The 18,013-nt window shown below is 38.3% G+C and overlaps 1 protein-coding gene across 1 annotated transcript; it reads left to right on the top strand.

The window, feature by feature from the left end:
* Positions 1 to 951: 951 nt before the first annotated feature.
* On the top strand, positions 952 to 17,879 carry LOC149960433 (tRNA pseudouridine synthase-like 1). The gene is made up of 7 exons (XM_090162082.1): positions 952 to 1,087; positions 6,396 to 6,453; positions 9,170 to 9,366; positions 13,371 to 13,547; positions 15,730 to 15,967; positions 16,292 to 16,454; positions 17,680 to 17,879. Exons 1-7 carry the CDS (start codon positions 1,038 to 1,040, stop codon positions 17,772 to 17,774), a joined length of 978 nt encoding a protein of 325 aa, XP_090018208.1. The 5' UTR covers positions 952 to 1,037; the 3' UTR covers positions 17,775 to 17,879.
* The last annotated feature ends 134 nt before the right edge of the window (positions 17,880 to 18,013 follow it).

Below are 18,013 nucleotides of genomic sequence, written 5' to 3'. Positions count from 1 at the left end.
GTTACACTCAAAACTCCTACCTTGAAAGTCCCTTTAAAATACAGAAAAGATTAGACAAAAATCCGTTAAAAATACCAAAAAAATCTTGATTTTTTAAAATATGTATACATTTGATATTTATAATTTATTCCCCTCCAAATTTAATTTTTATTTTACCTTAATTTTATCTACATCTGGTCTCTATTCCTTGGTCTTTTAGGCTGTTATCTATAAAATTATTGAATTAATGAAAAACAATTTTCAATATTGAAATATTAAAAACTAGTATGTTTGCTTCTTAAGTTCTTAAATTTCCAATGAAATTTTAAATTTAATTATTTTATTAACAAAATTCAACATCCTAAAATGATAGGAAACAATTTCCAGACGTTCAATACTATGAAAAGTTATCACTAGCGACATCGTGTATAGAGTATTTAACTCATGACGTCACCAATGTTATTCGCCTATTGATAATAACCTGTAACTGTCATGGCGGCCACGGTGAACACTGCAGCTGTGACGTCACACGTTTTCAAAAACGTATCAAGCGAAAGCGCTCTATAGGGATCCTGAACTTCTCTTCAATTCCCGTATGGTTCAAAAACTGTGTACGAAATTTTAACATTACCGGAATAGGAAGAGAGGTCTCTCTATAGTATACACTCTCTGGTTTGCGCTCTTTAAAAAAGATGTTTTACCGCTCAAGTTTGTTCAAAATGACAAAAACCGCTCAAAATGAGAGGAGTGCTCATCACAAATGACGAGCAAATGTATCCCTTGGTCATCTTCCGATCGTTAAAAACATAAGAGGACGCGTGTAGACAGACGATATTTACTATCGAAGTATTTAGGCTGGTTTTCACTAGAATAATGCTGAGCGTGGGTGCAAATAAAATTGAATAAGGGGCTCAATTTGCGAAACTCTGTAAAAAAGGCAGAATGAAATGTGACTGGGCCCAATAAAACCTACTCGCGAGTTCTCCCTCACTTACAATATTACTTGTATTTTACCTCGGGCTAATACTGTAAATTGTGTAACGTGTGTTTTCAAATTAATGGCAAACCGCTATTTATTGTATATTTCGTACATAGGTACAAATTACAGGTAAGAATTTAAACTTTTAACGACCTTTATGGGGAAGCATTAGTATTTATATTAACCCTTTTAATTATTTAAATAATTGAAGCAAGTCTTTCAATACCAACTAATTTAACAACACGTGCAAACAGTGGCTAGCTAACATTTTTGGATAGAGCTAGGTACACGACGAGGAAATAGAGTTTTACAACACAAGACAGTGCTGCTATATTTGCGCGAAAAAGAAATACGTCGTTGATCTTAAGAACTGACATCAACATTGGAGGAGGAAAGGTAAACTTCATTAGAATTATTAGAACTACCGCGATAATTCTAATAAAGTTTATTCCCCGTCCAATGTTGATATGCTTTAATTATGTTCATTAAGTCATGCTGCCGTCCGTTTTAGCCATTTTGGCTGAAATTGTTTATAGCCCCCTAAAATGATCTAGCGATAATTTTATCCGCTAAATTTAAAAAAGGTAAATGTTAAGAGCACCCGAACGCTTTGATAATCTCAAAAAACGTGGCGATCTTTCGATTAGTTAATAATTATTATCAAATTACTTATGACATAAGTAACATAATAACAATGAGTTTGTCTGCAAGATGAAACTCCTAACTAGTGTAAATGTATATGATAGAAAAATACTTTTTTAGTTTTAATAATTATGTCAATCGACGCTTCAATATAACATTTTGAAGGAAATCGCCAAGAAGTAATATTTCCAAGAGCCAGGACCTGCAAGTTCCTGTTTATATAGTACTTCTTGAAATAATGAAACTTTTCACCTTTAAAAGGAAATTTTGTTAAGCCTTATTATGTAACAAAATGCTACATGGTTAAAAGGGAACACTTTTTGCATACCTTGCAGGTGAAAGGTTTCCATTAATTCAACTAATTTTCAGAGCTATTGCGCAACCAAAGTTTAGTTCTCAACACAGAGCCCCCTAGTGTCTAAATATGAACAAGGCGAAATATCATACTACCAAGGACGATAAGAAGCTACTCACTTCGAGTGCCAGTCCAAGTCAGAGCTTTGCGAGAACGTCAGTGTCAATAAAAGGTCTGGTCAGGAAATTAGCATTAAAACAATAGTTAGTGTCATTCTTATTGTTATTGTGTTACTTATCTTATGATAATATAACTATGACTTTATCTAACTCGGAAGGCTCGAGTAAAATGCATCCAGTAGGTTAAATTTAACCTTCTAATAACTTCGGTGAATTTATTTCTGCCAGCACATCATAAAATAAACGAAACCTCTAGTAAAATGCTAAACTTACAAAAATCAAATAGTAGAGAGGTTGCAATCTAAAATGAAGGTTTTAATTGAGCTTTAGTTAGTGATTTAAATATAACTATAGCACGCTTGAACAGGTTGCCAAAACATAAAATAGAGTCCGCTGACTAAGTCGCCATCTACATTCGCGAAACTGAGCTTCCTAAAATCTATTTCTACACAAGCACCTGAGCATTTGGCGAGATAAAACAGTCATAATCATAAACGCAAAATTTAACCATGGTTAATTTAAACTAGTAAATAGTAAGTAATATACTATAGAGACCGATACTTCATGGTTTAAAATGAAATTTTATTAATAAAAGTTTATTTTAAACCATGAAGTATCTGTGTCTATAGTATATTACTTACTATTTACTAGTAAAACAGTCATAATATTTTAATACTAATCAAATTAATTAATTAATTTAATAATGGTGTCAAACAAATATAAACTTATGATATTTGTGCCAGACTAAAAATGAAGTTAAAAAATAATAAACCCAAATCATCTAGCAGCTTTTAATGCCTTTAATAGGGGGCTTAAATAAATCATTCTCCCAGCCTCCCAGGAAATCGTCAAGAAGTAATATTTCCGAGAGCCAGGACCCGCAAGGTATGGTTTATATAGTGCTTGTGGAAATAATGGAAACTTTTCACCTGTAAACAGAACGTCGTGTTTTTGCCAAGCCTTGTATGTCCAAAAAGCTACCTGGTTAAAAGGGAACGCCATAGGGAACGCTTGTTGCTGCCGTAAAGTTTTAAAATGTCCATTATTTTAAGAAGCACTACATGTATACAGGGTCTTTTTTTTGCTCGGAAAAGTGTTTTTATTCAAAAACTATTTATAGTACCGATTTCAAATTTGGAAGGTCAATTCTCTATACCGGGGGACATCAGTTTGAGAAACTTGAGCGTTTTCGGTAATGTTTTTCACCAATTTTGAAAAATTACTTTTCGACCACCAGGTGCGAGATAAAAAATTTCTATTATAAAGTTGTAGGCCGTCATCGAAAACCCTTAAAAATTGTTCACTCGACGAAAAACAACTTATTTATCAGTGAAAATTCGAGCTTGAAAAATTTACAAGTTGGTGAAGCCAAATTACGATTGTTTGAAACGATAATTGAAAAGGGAACAAGTCTAATACAAACGTAGTAGAGTTTTCACAATTGAAAAAATGTACACGTTTGGTTTTTAAATGCAGATATTTTATTCACATAAATTTTTACAAAACATTTTCAATAATATCACCATTGGCTGCAACACAGGTTTGTGCGCGGACAAGTTCTCAAACGCTTTCTCTACCATTTCTGGTGTGACGTCTCGGCAAGCACTGATTATTCGTCTAATGAGTTCCTCCCTAGTTTCAATGGGCGTGGCGTATACCTTTGCTTTAACGAATCCCCAGAGAAAATAGTCCAGCGGTGTTAGGTCAGGTGACCTTGCTGGCCAATGCACTGGACCATTTCTCCCTATCCACCTTTCAGGAAACTCGTTGTTGAGGTGCTCAGTTACTTGCCGGGAAAAATGCGGAGGGGCACCATCTTGCTGAAACCACAACTGACGTCTTTCAGCCAATGGAAGGTCGTCGATTGCGTCACTCAGTTCGTTCTGTAGAAAATGTAAATACCTTTGGCCGTTGAGGTTCGTCGGCAGGAAAAAGGGACCAATCAAACGGTTTCCAACAAGTCCAACCCAAACATTGACCCGTTCAAATTGAACCTGGTGATGATATTTAAAACCCCAATGTGGGTTGATGTCAGACCAAAGATGGCTGTTTTGATGATTAAAGGGCCTATCTCTAGAAAATGACGCTTCGTCGGAGAACAAAACATGGCGCAAAAATTGTCTATCTTCTTGGACAGCATTTAGTAACCAGTTGCTAAATTCATAACGTCTTTGATGGTCTCCGTCAATTAGTCCTTGGTGGAGCGTAGCTCTGTATGGGTGATAGCGATTCTTACGAAGAATTTTCCACACACGATTTGCAGAACAACCCAAATCAGCAGCGGCGTTAGCGCAACTGCGACGAGGATATGCCACAAAGTACGCGAGTACATTGTTCTCGAAGTCTAAATCCGGTTGACCCAATCCGCGAAACCTAGGTTGCAAGTTACCAAATTGATTGAAATCGTGAATTGCTCGTCTTACTGTATTTACAGATGGTGCTCCATTTGGATGTCTTTCTGCGAAGATTTCAGTCACTCTTCTAAGGTTTTGCGCTGCTTCTCCATAGTAAATGGCAACTATCTCGGTACGCTCAGCTACTGAATAACGAGGCATTGTTCGAAATATTATCAAACACTGATAATAATCTCCCAAAGTTTTCCTTTAAATACCCAATGCATGTTTAGGATTGACCTATAGCCTCGTGTTTTTTAAATCCGGTCTTTTTTTAACCAAAGTTTCAAGTGGATTAGGTAATTCGGTTTCAATTATCGTTTCAAACAATCGTAATTTGGCTTCACCAACTTGTAAATTTTTCAAGCTCGAATTTTCACTGATAAATAAATTGTTTTTCGTCGAGTGAACAATTTTTAAGGGTTTTCGATGACGGCCGACAACTTTATAATAGAAATTTTTTATCTCGCACCTAGTGGTCGAAAAATAATTTTTCAAAATTGGTGAAAAACATTACCGAAAACGCTCAAATTTCTCAAACTGATGTCCCCCGGTATAGAGAATTGACCTTCCAAATTTGAAATCGGTACTATAAATAGTTTTTGAAAAAAAAACACTTTTCCGATCAAAAAAAAAGACCCTGTATAAACAGTGTCTTTCAGGTCTTGGCTCTCGGAAATATTACTTCTTGGCGATTTCCTGGGAGGATGATTTATTGAAGCGTCTATTCAGGTGGCCGGGTTAACTATGCCGAACGAGTACCGATTTTTTAATCATTGTAATCTTGCGCCATGATCTGTTCGTAGTGTACGCTTTTGGTGATTCAGTTCTAACGAGAGTGAAAAAAAGAAAAAAGAAAATTAATTTTTGTCTTATGAAACTTCCTTAAAATTGACTCTTTCTGATAAAAACATGATTATAATTAAATTATCTACATTATAAAGTATTAATTTTTAGTTTGTTTAAAAAGTCCGACGCCGGGATTCGACTAGAGGTCGGCGGAACAAATAAATTAACCGCAAAAATTTCAATTAATCATTAAAATTAGTATTATTTGTTTTATACGAATAAATTATACGATTAAACAACGATTTAACATACAAAATTAATCCATTTTTCGAATATTTCTGAATAATTCTCGGTTATGAATAAATATAAACAATCGTATAAGTTCTTATTCAAACGCCGACCTCTAAGTTCGACAAAAGCTTACTCTGTATTAGCATTAGTTTGCTAATTTCTATCTTCAAAGATTTTAAAGTTTCTGTCGGTTATTGGCTATTTGGCATACTTTTCTGACTTTTATAGACTTCTGATACTTACTTACGAGTAGTCTTAAAGAGAGTATACCGTATTGTTTTAATTTTTAAATCATTCCTTTAGTTAGTCTTAACTTGTAACTTCGCCCTGAAGGCCTATCGGCCGAAGTACCGCGTTTCGGTTTAACCATATGTAACATAATTACTCATAAGTATGCCTCTGTATAACATTTCCGTATAAAAAATTTCAATGAGACTTTGTTTCACACGAAACATACAATAAGTGGTCCCACAAATGCAAAAATTCTTACAATCATTGCGCTATTGAAAAGGTTACCATGGCAACAAAAACACGTGATCGCGTGGCACGAGTTAAGTTATGTGTTGTTAAAGTTAGAAACGCGGGAGAAATACTTCAGACAGTAAATACTTAGCTTTGGCAAGTATAGGCCCTTGATACTGCCTTATATAAACTCCGTAAGTTTACGCCTTTTAGCACGGGCGTTCCTCCGAACTTACAGCAAATGCATTTATCGGACGGTGATATTAAATCACACAACTTTGAAATCAATTTATGCACCCTTTCATTGCAAATTACATATTTCAAATTTGAATAATCTTTTAAATTTTACCAAACATTTTATGGTTATATATACTTATTCTTTTCAGAGGTCTGCAAAAGGTGCCAAATATTAGCAAAAACGAATCTATTCAATCGGCGATAGAAGTAAGATGATTATTTCTTTACCGCGTCGAGGATGTTTTAAAAGGCAACCAAAGTAGCGTGGGGGAAAACTAAATGGCCCAAAATGTTAAAATGCATCGTGACACTGAGGCTAGTATCTTAGGGGTTCTACGCAATGCCACCGGCCAGTTGGAAGGTTCTTGCTCTTCAGCAGAATTATCGTTAATAGACCCGTAAATAAAATAAGTTACTGTTTAGAAAGTGCTTGTTGAAATAATGGAAAATTTTAACCTTTAACGTCAAGTTTTCGCTAAGCCTTAATATATCACAAAAAAGGTACCTTTAACACTTGTTGCATACCATACAGGTGAAACATTTCCATTATAAACTTGCAGGTCCTGACTCTCGGAAAATATTAATTCTTGGTAATTTACTTGAAGATGTTTTATAAAAGATGGACAAGACTCCTGTAAGCTTGTACGGTCAAAGAACGAACAAGCTTACTAGGTGGTTGCTATGGTTTTGAGGGCAAGCTCTACCTAGCAACGCGGCCTCTGAAAGAACAAGCTTACTAGGTGGTTGCTATGGTTTTGAGGGCAAGCTCTACCTAGCTACGTGGCCTCTGAAAGAACAAGCTTACTAGGTGGTTGCTATGGTTTTGAGGGCAAGCTCTACCTAGCAACGTGGCCTCTGAAAGAACAAGCTTACTAGGTGGTTGCTATGGTTTTGAGGGCAAGCTCTACCTAGCAACGCGGCCTCTGAAAGAACAAGCTTACTAGGTGGTTGCTATGGTTTTGAGGGCAAGCTCTACCTAGCTACGTGGCCTCTGAAAGAACAAGCTTACTAGGGGGTTGCTATGGTTTTGAGGGCAAGCTCTACCTAGCAACGCGGCCTCTGAAAGAACAAGCTTACTAGGTGGTTGCTATGGTTTTGAGGGCAAGCTCTACCTAGCAACGCGGCCTCTGAAAGAACAAGCTTACTAGGTGGTTGCTATGGTTTTGAGGGCAAGCTCTACCTAGCTACGTGGCCTCGGAAAGAACAAGCTTACTAGGTGGTTTCTATGGTTTTGAGGGCTAGCTCTACCTAGCAACGCGGCCTCGGAAAGAACAAGCTTACTAGGTGGTTGCTATGGTTTTGAGGGCAAGCTCTACCTAGCAACGCGGCCTCTGAAAGAACAAGCTTACTAGGTGGTTGCTATGGTTTTGAGTGCTAGCTCTACCTAGCAACGTGGCCTCTGAAAGAACAAGCTTACTAGGTGGTTTCTATGGTTTTGAGGGCTAGCTCTACCTAGCAACGCGGCCTCTGAAAGAACAAGCTTACTAGGTGGTTGCTATGGTTTTGAGGGCAAGCTCTACCTAGCAACGCGGCCTCTGAAAGAACAAGCTTACTAGGTGGTTGCTATGGTTTTGAGGGCAAGCTCTACCTAGCAACGCGGCCTCTGAAAGAACAAGCTTACTAGGTGGTTGCTATGGTTTTGAGGGCAAGCTCTACCTAGCAACGCGGCCTCTGAAAGAACAAGCTTACTAGGTGGTTGCTATGGTTTTGAGGGCTAGCTCTACCTAGCTTCGTGGCCTCTGAAAGAACAAGCTTACTAGGTGGTTGCTATGGTTTTGAGGGCAAGCTCTACCTAGCTACGTGGCCTCTAAAAGAACAAGCTTACTAGGTGGTTGCTATGGTTTTGAGGGCTAGCTCTACCTCGCAACGCGGCCTCTGAAAGAACAAGCTTACTAGGTGGTTGCTATGGTTTTGAGGGCAAGCTCTACCTAGCAACGCGGCCTCTGAAAGAACAAGCTTACTAGGTGGTTGCTATGGTTTTGAGGGCAAGCTCTACCTAGCAACGCGGCCTCTGAAAGAACAAGCTTACTAGGTGGTTGCTATGGTTTTGAGGGCTAGCTCTACCTAGCTACGTGGCCTCTGAAAGAACAAGCTTACTAGGTGGTTGCTATGGTTTTGAGGGCAAGCTCTACCTAGCTACGTGGCCTCGGAAAGAACAAGCTTACTAGGTGGTTGCTTTGGTTTTGAGGGCAAGCTCTACCAAGAAACACGACCTCTGAAAGAACAAGCTTACTAGGTGGTTGCTATGGTTTTGAGGGCAAGCTTTTTTTATTGTGGGATGCTTTTCCAGAAATGGTCTGGTCCTCCTTTTATTGGCCCATGCTGTGACCATTTTTATTTTTGGAGCGCTTTTACGTTCCATAATGCTAGCAAAATATGGTGTTTCATCTTCTAACCCATAGCCTACTTGGCCTACCCCATGAAGATGTCACCCCTCTCTGATTTTGACCATAAGTAACACAATAATTGAAGTATGACACTGAACGATTTCGGTTAGCGAAAGTCTGCCGCAGAGTGAATGCATTATCGGACGTTTGAGAACAGGAATCTCGACATACTTTACTCTCTTCATTGGCAAATTACTGCCAGGCTAGTGTGATGCGGTTGTCTCAAATTCGAAAATAACTTCTTACCTTTTGATGCCATACTAAATTATTCATTATGTTGCAATAGTAAACTTGGTTTTTACTGAAAGTCTTGTGATTTTCAACAAGCCTTGGCCGATTCATCGTTGACGATTTCTCTAGATCATTAGTCTAGATAATAAAATGTGTCACACTTATACTTATTATGATACTTTTAATAATCAGCTAGGCTAATACCCAAGGCACCACCTTAGGCCTAAGTCATCAAGCGACTTTTAAAGCATTAATTCAGGTGGCCGGGTGAGACGTTATGTATAAATTTTGACTCTTGATTCCAGGCAGGTTTGATGAAGCTACTGCCGAAGAATGGACCGTCTAATTTGTGTCTCTCAAGTCGAACGGACAAAGGTGTCCATGCCATCACCAACACCGTCCACGTGCACTTGGACCACCCCACTCCGGGTTGCGTCTATTCGCCCGACCTAGTCACTGACACTGTGAACAAGTCTCTTAACAGGCACAATCATCAAATAACGTAAGTGATCAGGGCCTCCGAAAGGGGCCCGCCGACCCGGGTGCCTAACTGAAATTTTCTGACTATTTCCAAAAAAAAACCAAATTTTTGAGTAAAATAATTTGGGGGGTGGGCCGGAGCATGAGAACGCTTACCTGGGGCCCGAAATTCCTATCGTCGGCTCTGTAAGTGATCAAGGGAGGCTCATCAAGAAATAGCATAGTTATCTAACTTATCTGGCGAGCTTTCGAATCGAATTGCTTGTTTAAAGGGAATATAACGTCAGATATTTGGTGTGGAACACCAACGTTTGTAGCTCTGGCCGCCCTTGCGTTTGGCTTTAGCTATGTTTGTCGCCACTGTACAGGTTAATTTGAAAAATTGAAGGGGCTTACCATAAAGATTGCCTTGCAGGTTATATATCCTTTAATATGGAGATACAAGTGAAAAACATTACCCATTTATCAGGAAATTTTCAAACAAACATTTGTATACAATGCAATAACTATATCGCATTGATTGGGTTAAAATTCTAATTATAATATTGCTATATTTTAGTACATACTCTCTTCTTGTAGGCTATCTTAGCCCATTGTAAAAAATAGGCTTTAAGACTGACACCTTAATAATAATAATAATAATAATCAGCTAGGCTAATACCCAAGGCACCACTTTAGGCCTAAGTCATCGAGCGACTTTTAAAGCCATTAGTTCAGGTGGCCGGGTTACAATTATAGAGTAGCCCATTCACATAGAGTGGAAGGCCCTATGGAAGCGCATGAAATATTAATTTTAACGGGCGAATAAATATATTGGCACGCCATCCAGGTCAAAATTAAAAATAAAATTAAAAGGAAAAAAAAACGATATTTTTCGCTGAAAAAAAATTAATTTGATGGTTTTTTCCAAAAAAAATAGATGGCTCTACTTTACGCTAGCAGGGACTACTAATACTGTCATGAGATTATTACAGGAATTGTGATTTAAAAGCATATTTTTGTACACCACTTCGACAAAGCCTAAAGAAGCTTCAAGATTTCTACATATCGGCTTATTTGCGTTTTAAAAAATCCACGATTATTTATTGTAAAAAATTAGCCTACCATTAACTACTAATTACATCTTAATAGCGCATATTTGCATTTTTAGTTTTGAGTGGGTACTCGATGGTGGAAATTTTAAATTTACAATTTTTGTTTCGTTTAATGCCTAATATTTTACTGGTGATAAAAGTTGTTTTCCGTAATAAATCTGTACTTTTTTCCACCGAAGGTTTAAATTCGAGCTATGTTGTTATTACTAAAAGCATAAGTAGATAATAAACATAAGTATGACATTTCCTATTCACCCAATGCAAATTTTTTAATGATAGTCTGTTTCGCCAATGACAACGTAAACCATTACGTACATGTACCGACGGACCGACAACTCTCAGTGAACTGCGCTTAGTATTTTGTGGAAACCCGTATAATCGCCGACGGACCAGCCAAGGCTTATTAAAAATTGAATTGCTTTCAAAAGTGTAAATAACGCTTACTTTTGGAAAGTAATGATGAATTATTGAATCGGAAGGTAATAATAACTATTGTAAACACTGGTTCCATTTCAGAACGCGTGTTTCTCGCCTTCAAACTAACCAACTATTATGCCAACGGAAAGAGTATGAAGGGACGAGTTTCCTGTTCCGAAACTTCCTATTTCGCCATCACTCCACGACAGACTAGCCATACTTATGCTTATTATCCACTTATGTTAAAAACCATAATATCGAACTTCTAATGGCTTCGCGTTAAGGAAGAGGAAGCTGGACTTCTATAAATATCAGTAGATAATAAAATAACAAATGCGAAATAATTAGTAAAAGTGTGCCAGATCCTATGCTTTCTAACGCTAAAGATTTACTAAATGACGCTATCGAAATAGATGCACCCGTTTTGTGTTGTGTTTCACACTTTTGGTAAGCATGCTACATAGAAATCTCATAGGTAACTACAGTGTTCAGCGATTTCTAGATACACGATATCTAGATACGGATCTAGCTACGTTTTTAGGTACAATATACAATTGTGGGTAAAAGATACTACCTATTGTCAGGCGAACACAGATAAATAAAAAACTCTTACACATACCTTTTTTCCCGTATCTGTTTGCAAAGAATTTATATTATGTATCTAAATTATTGCCCTTTGGTATCTATCTTTTTTTGAGGGGCTATATCTGCGACGTTCCATATCTGTATCATTCTTGTTTTGGAATTATATTTTAATACATCGATAAAAAGATTTACAAAGAGTGAAAACGAACGTGATTATGAATTTAGTTTGAATAAGCATTATCTGGGTTTCTTTCAGGCATCTCTTTGGGGGGAAAGTCTACCTCCTGGGCGTTAAGAGCTTTCAAATGGACATCACACACACGTTTGTCTGGTAAAAACCACCCTGAGCCTAGTTATCTTCCCCCGATTAAACGTTTCTGAGAGAAACACTGAGCATTATTAACGTTTGTAGCGTAGAAGATTCAGACTCAGGGGTGGACAGGCGCCTTTTTCGTGAAGTGGGTACTGTAGGCTTGCGGCCCCCCAAAAATTATTTTTCAAGCGGTCCCAAGTATATAGAACTAAAGGGTAATTTTGGTCGCGGCCCCGTGAGATAACGTTCACCAGCCCAATCCGCCCCTGGTCAGACTTTAAAAGAAACACCTACTCTTAACATGACGGACATCGTCGTTTGCAGTGATGAATGTAATTTAATTAGTATTTCGCATAAATGTGTCGGTACTATTAATACGGAAAGTAAGGTGACTACCGCTGAGTTCAGCGTTTATCCATCTTTCCGCTACTATCCTATCATAAAGGAAGACGGCGAAGCAGGCGACGATATGACGTAGGGGAAGTAAAGTCGGCGCTAGGGCATGGCGACAAAGGCAACCGCCTAGAGCCCCGCACTCAGTGGCACTTATTGGGGGCAGCATAAATCCGTCAAGGGGGTGGACGAAGTCTGGACCCGGATCCCCCCTGGTCTACGCCACTTGCCCGCACTTAGCGACATGTTTTGGGATCCCGCCGTTAGCGACACTTATTGGTGCGCCACCTCTTTTTTCCTTCAATTGCGTTGAGAGAAGGGGCCCCTTCTCACTACTTAGGGCCCCGCACTCTCTAATGCCGGGCCTGAGGGGCGATGTTGGACTTCACTTCACGCAAATTTTCACCCACTGGCTTTCTGAATCTAACTATCGGTCGATTTAACGTCTTGAGTTGATATTCGGTCTATGCCTGCTCTTCTTTGAAATGTTCTGTTAAATTTCGTGTCGCTACTTTAGGAATCGTTATGTATATCTAAACTGTACCTATTATCTAGATACAGATATTTTTACCTTTAGATAAAATTACTTTTTACTGGGTACTATATTTTAAGTTAATAGGTGTTCGAGGAAATATCCGATACGCGAATATAACCTCGAATACGTATCAGAAGATAAACAGTATAGCACGTTTAGATAATTATAGCTGAACTAGATAAAAGTATCTTTCCAGTAACAATCAACAGAAACGCTAGATACTTTAACCTTAGGTACAAATATCTTTTACCTAGTATCTTTAATCTTTTACCTAGATACCAAATCGCTGAACACTTTGTAACTAGAATGCTGCCGTGTAACTGGCAAATGGACCAAACGCCGTGACAGATGATAGCCAGATCTCAGCCAATCAGAGCTCAAAGAGTGGTTCTGCCAAGAATTTAATGTCACCAGAGAGAATGACTTCACCTAGCTCCCGCGATAGTAGCGGAATCAAGGAGGATTATTATCCTCCTTGGGGGAACCACTCTATGGCCTCTCATTGGCTGAAGGATCAAAACGAACTGGCGACAAGCTCGGCCGTAGGTGGCAGCATTCTAGTTACCTATGAGATTCCTATGGTAGGCTCGAGGGTATGCTACTTTGTAAATAAATGCAACGCGACCACATCGTTTTTTAACAAAAAATATAAAACAAATTTTACAAAATTTGTTGACATTTCGTTTCAGAGTAAAGAAAACACTCTTGGTGCCTCAAACATTCCACTGTCGAGCCAGTACACTGCGGAGACGATACGTTTACAGGCTGGCCATACTCAAAGAACATCCGGAAACCAGCTGCACACACTCTTGGAAAATATTTCCTTACACACCAATCACGGAACGATTTCGGACGTGGATATTGAAGTAAACGCTGTGACACAGGGTTGGCAAGAGCCAGCCAGACTGGATTAAACCACCCTGGTTTAAGCCGGATTTAACTACCTAATAAAATCCATGGTTAAAACCACTTTTTTTTATAAAAAAACTGAGAATTTAATTAGAAACATTGACAAAACTTAACCTTCACTTTTTGTCGCGAGTAATGAGAGCTAACATATAAGCAATTAGGGTATCTTAAAATTAATTTTGCGCGTGAAAATACGCTGCCATGTTAGGGTATAAAAGCGGGTAAATAAGTCTGTTATACCTCACAATGTAAAGGTACTGTCACGCGCAAAAACGTAATTTTTAAATCGGGAAATTTGAGCAATGAGGGCTTGATATAAGCAATTTGATAATTTTTTTATTAATAAGTTTAACCGGTTTAAACCACCGGTTACAGCCGGATTTAACTATACTGGATTTTTCAATTTTTAAAAAAGCCGGTTTTTTGCCAACCCTGCTGTGACAGCGATCATTTTTTTTAGTCGATTGTGACGTGTGGGACAATTCAGTCCTCTCGTCCATTTGATTAATCAGGGCGAGATATGTGTAACGGCCACGCCAACGGGGGGATACGTGGGGACAGGGGTGAGGACACCCGTGGCGGAAGTATTCCGACCACCCGTTGGGGGATTGGTGGTCTTCGTCAAACGGCCATCCACAAACTCTGCCTCCCACACGCTTGGGATAACAGGAGTACGCCACTACTCCCCGGCCACCAATAATTTTATTTCAATTAGTGATTGGGGGTTCTTTTTGGATAAAAAAACGGTCTAGATTTTCAATACTAATACCACGAATCTTGCCCTTTGAACGGGTCAGGATGGCCGAGTGGTCTGAGGCGCCAGACTCAAGGTTACGCTAGCTAAGGCTATAATTGGGATTATGACGTTTGATGAGATAATAAAACGGATTCTTGTTTAGGTAGAAGGCTCTTAAACTATACTATGCAATTAACATGATAATGTGTTCTATATTATGGTTCTGAGTATCTAGACGCTTACGATCAGATACTTGGGATGCAACGGTTCCACTTTTTTGGACTATCTCGGTTCCGGATCCGATTCCGGTTCCTAAATTTTTGCTTTATCGGTTCCGGTTCCGGTTCTTAAAATTTTAATTAATCGGTTCCTATACGGTTTCAGTGTGTTTAGTATTAATTAAAGTTAAGCAATTCAAATGAAGTTAAAGAGAAATAAAATCCGCCACATTTATTTATTTAGATAATAAAATTTGTTTTTGATCAATTATATTAAAAAAATATTAGCTTTTTCAGTGACGTAGCTATGGGTTCAGGGTCCTCCCGGGAAACTGTTTTTGGGGTCTTATAGTCATTAAGGCCGGTTCGCGATTATCGCCATCTAGAGTTAGGGCTAACATGTATCGCCCGCATTGTGGAGTCTGCCGGGGCGTTATTTACGCCACTGGCTTTTCTGCTGTTTCTCCTCTAAGTCGGTTGCGAAGGGGATCAAAAATTATGCTTGCCCATTGCCCCACTAAATAATTGCTCGGAAGGCACACTAGTAGCAGTAGACGACAAATATTTTTTGTGGCCTTTGCTACATTTGTGAAATTGTGTCGAGTTTTCCGACTGAAGAAAATAAAACTAAAACTATCGCGGACTTCCGGATTAGGCCAGTTTTTAAAGCAAACATTTGGAGGACGAGCCCATTTTCAATTGAGAATACGTAAGGGTGTGTCAGTTGACAGTTACGTAGAAACCCAAATTTTCGGTTCCGGTTCCTAGAATTTTCTCGGTTCTTCTGGTTCCGGTTCCGGTTATCCGTTGAATCCCTATCAGATACTATCAAAAAGTAATTGAAGTTATTCACGTTGAAGGAAGTTGTGTATGTGAAAGTATAGTTAAATTGCAGTTGGCGCACAGGCACAGCCTTTTTTCCAAACTAATAATTGAACCACGGAATTTTGGGTATTCACACCGCCATCTATAAGAAAAAGAAGTCGATAATTATCATTTGTAAAGCTTTTACCTATAAAGCTTTTTTTAATCAAATTGTTTAGTGAGTTGTATGCCGTCACCAAATATGTGGTCAAAAATACCTCCATTTTATGAAAATATTGTTCTGATAGCTTAAGTTAATTTACTTCTGATGCTGTGGGAATAATAAATGAATAATTTAATAAATCAAAAACCAAATTTCAGATCGGACGTTTCTGTGGATTCTATGCACAGTGTTTGCAGAGTTTATCGTGGAACACACGACTTCGCCACTTTCAAGGGATCGGCGGGCCATAGTCAGGTTGACACGGTGAAACACATCGAAGAGTTCGACCTGAGACCTTCGACCCCGCTCGTTTCTGCAATCTTCGACCCCCTTTTGTACGACAATCTGAATTTCTACGACGTCCACGTCAAAGCCAGGTCCTTTCTCAATAAACAAGTCAGTTCCTGAGATACTTAGCCGTACTTGTCAATTTTAGGTTTAAAATGTTTTGGTTTAAGGGAAGTCGCTTATTAATTTTCGACCACACTAAAAATCGTCTAAACATAATACTTATCCTCAAGTATAAATAAATACATTCTTAATATAAAACAAATATTTACTTATAAACTATTTTTATGTCATGAAATAGTTTTAGAAAGTCACGTGGGACTATGACGACCCCAACAATGTTTCTTCGAAAATTCAGGCTATATTGAATTTTCTAAGATCAGGTTGTGTTACTTGTGTCCGAAATAAAGTTATTTCTCTTGTCGTTGGCAGGTTCGTCGTATGGTTGGCGCCATGGTGGCTGTCGGCAATGGGCGGATATCGCTAGATGAGTTGCGCTGGATGCTGGACAACCCGAACAAAAAGAACTGGCCGAGTATTTCGTTAGCCCCATCTTACGGACTCTACTTGACCGATATTCACTACGATCCTCAAGGTCACACTAATTTCCACTTCGCCAAGCAGACGATCCCATTACTTGTAGAGAAAGCTATCCGCAAACCTGGCACCATCGCTAGATCTATTACTGAATTATGAATTAGTAACGCTCGCGAGATTCTAAAAAATGTTGTTGTTCGCCATATTATTAGTTCCAATAACTTAGATTTGACCAAATTTGACTTGTCAGAAGTCTATAAATTTAAGGTTAATGAATTGAACCTAATTTCTGTGAGAATAATTGATGCCTTCCGTAACATTTCAATTGAAATGTTGAACAACACTATGAACTCCGTCATTAAACGAGCTCAAGTATGTATCGTAGCCGACGGTGGCATAATTGAACCGTTGTAAACTATTCAGTATTTATTTGATTTAGTCACACAAAAACTAATCAGATTCTGTTATTATCCAACACTGAAATAATTAACCTTATCTCAAAGTTATTTGAACTAATAATATGGCGAGCAACAACTTTGTAATTGGAATCAAATCCGTAAACCCAACGGTCCTCGAGGTAGCATTTGCATGACCTTGAACCATGTCTCAAATTTTACAGTAGTAAATGTCCACCTGCAAGAGGAATGTTCCATAGAAATTTGAAAATTTTTAAAAAAAAAGTCTTTCAGTTATTTATCATTTTTCGGTTTTTAGTGGACACCCTGTATATAAAATTTTCAACGTTTCCCACAGCGTTTCGAAGAGCCCATATTTTTTTCCAAAAACTATGTAATGGTCAGATTCATATAATATTTAGGTCAAATAAAGGACTAGAAGAGACGTGACACAAAGTTTATCAACCACCTAGGGGCGAAGCTAGCTTTCCTTGGCGGCAGTGGCGTAGCTAGGCCGTTTTCGGTCCCAGAGTTTTCCACCCTTCTTAATGTACAACAGATTTCAGTATCTCTATCCTCTACCTATTTCCAGGTATAGCTCATATGAAAAGGCCGACCCCTTGCTACGCCACTGTTTGGCGGCACTTGATAGCCCTTTGTGACGTTAGTACTTGGAAAAAACTTCCTATTCACAAGTTACTTTGAACAGAGTCTACAAGTAGTTTTATTGGATCTAAAAAGGACATTTTTGAGGAGGTTGATAAGTTATTTATTCCAGAACAAGCAAGTGGATATCCATAATTTTTCAAACGTTTACTAGAAATAGTCCAGTATGAAGCTTTTATGTATGAAGTGTCCAAATTGATAATTTTCATTTTCTCACTCCAGATATGATCTTTGATCGTCAACAAGGTGCTGAAGAAAATACAGAATGTCGTGGAACAAATGTTGATTCCCAGAATTCTTCCGACGGTGTTAAATAATAGTTTGAGTATTGATACTAATTAATCTTTATTTATTAAAATAAATTGGAATTTACGACCGGTTTCAGTACATTTTGAAATCATAAGCTTTCCAAAGCAACTTCTAGGTAGCGCTATGTCAATTCAAAGAGCATGTGTAAAAGCAAAAATAAATAATATTACATTCAAAAAGTCTGGGACTGGGGATCGTGGTTCACATGATATTTACCAAGTAATGATCCAATACCTCCCTTCCGTAA

Source organism: Leiobunum rupestre, chromosome 1, assembly GCF_980474605.1.
Source record: "Leiobunum rupestre chromosome 1, qqLeiRupe1.1.hap1, whole genome shotgun sequence".
NCBI classification, from domain to species: Eukaryota; Metazoa; Arthropoda; class Arachnida; order Opiliones; family Sclerosomatidae; genus Leiobunum; species Leiobunum rupestre.
The sequence above is the reverse complement of the archived record's forward strand: the minus strand, read 5'-3'. Positions and strand labels throughout refer to the sequence as shown.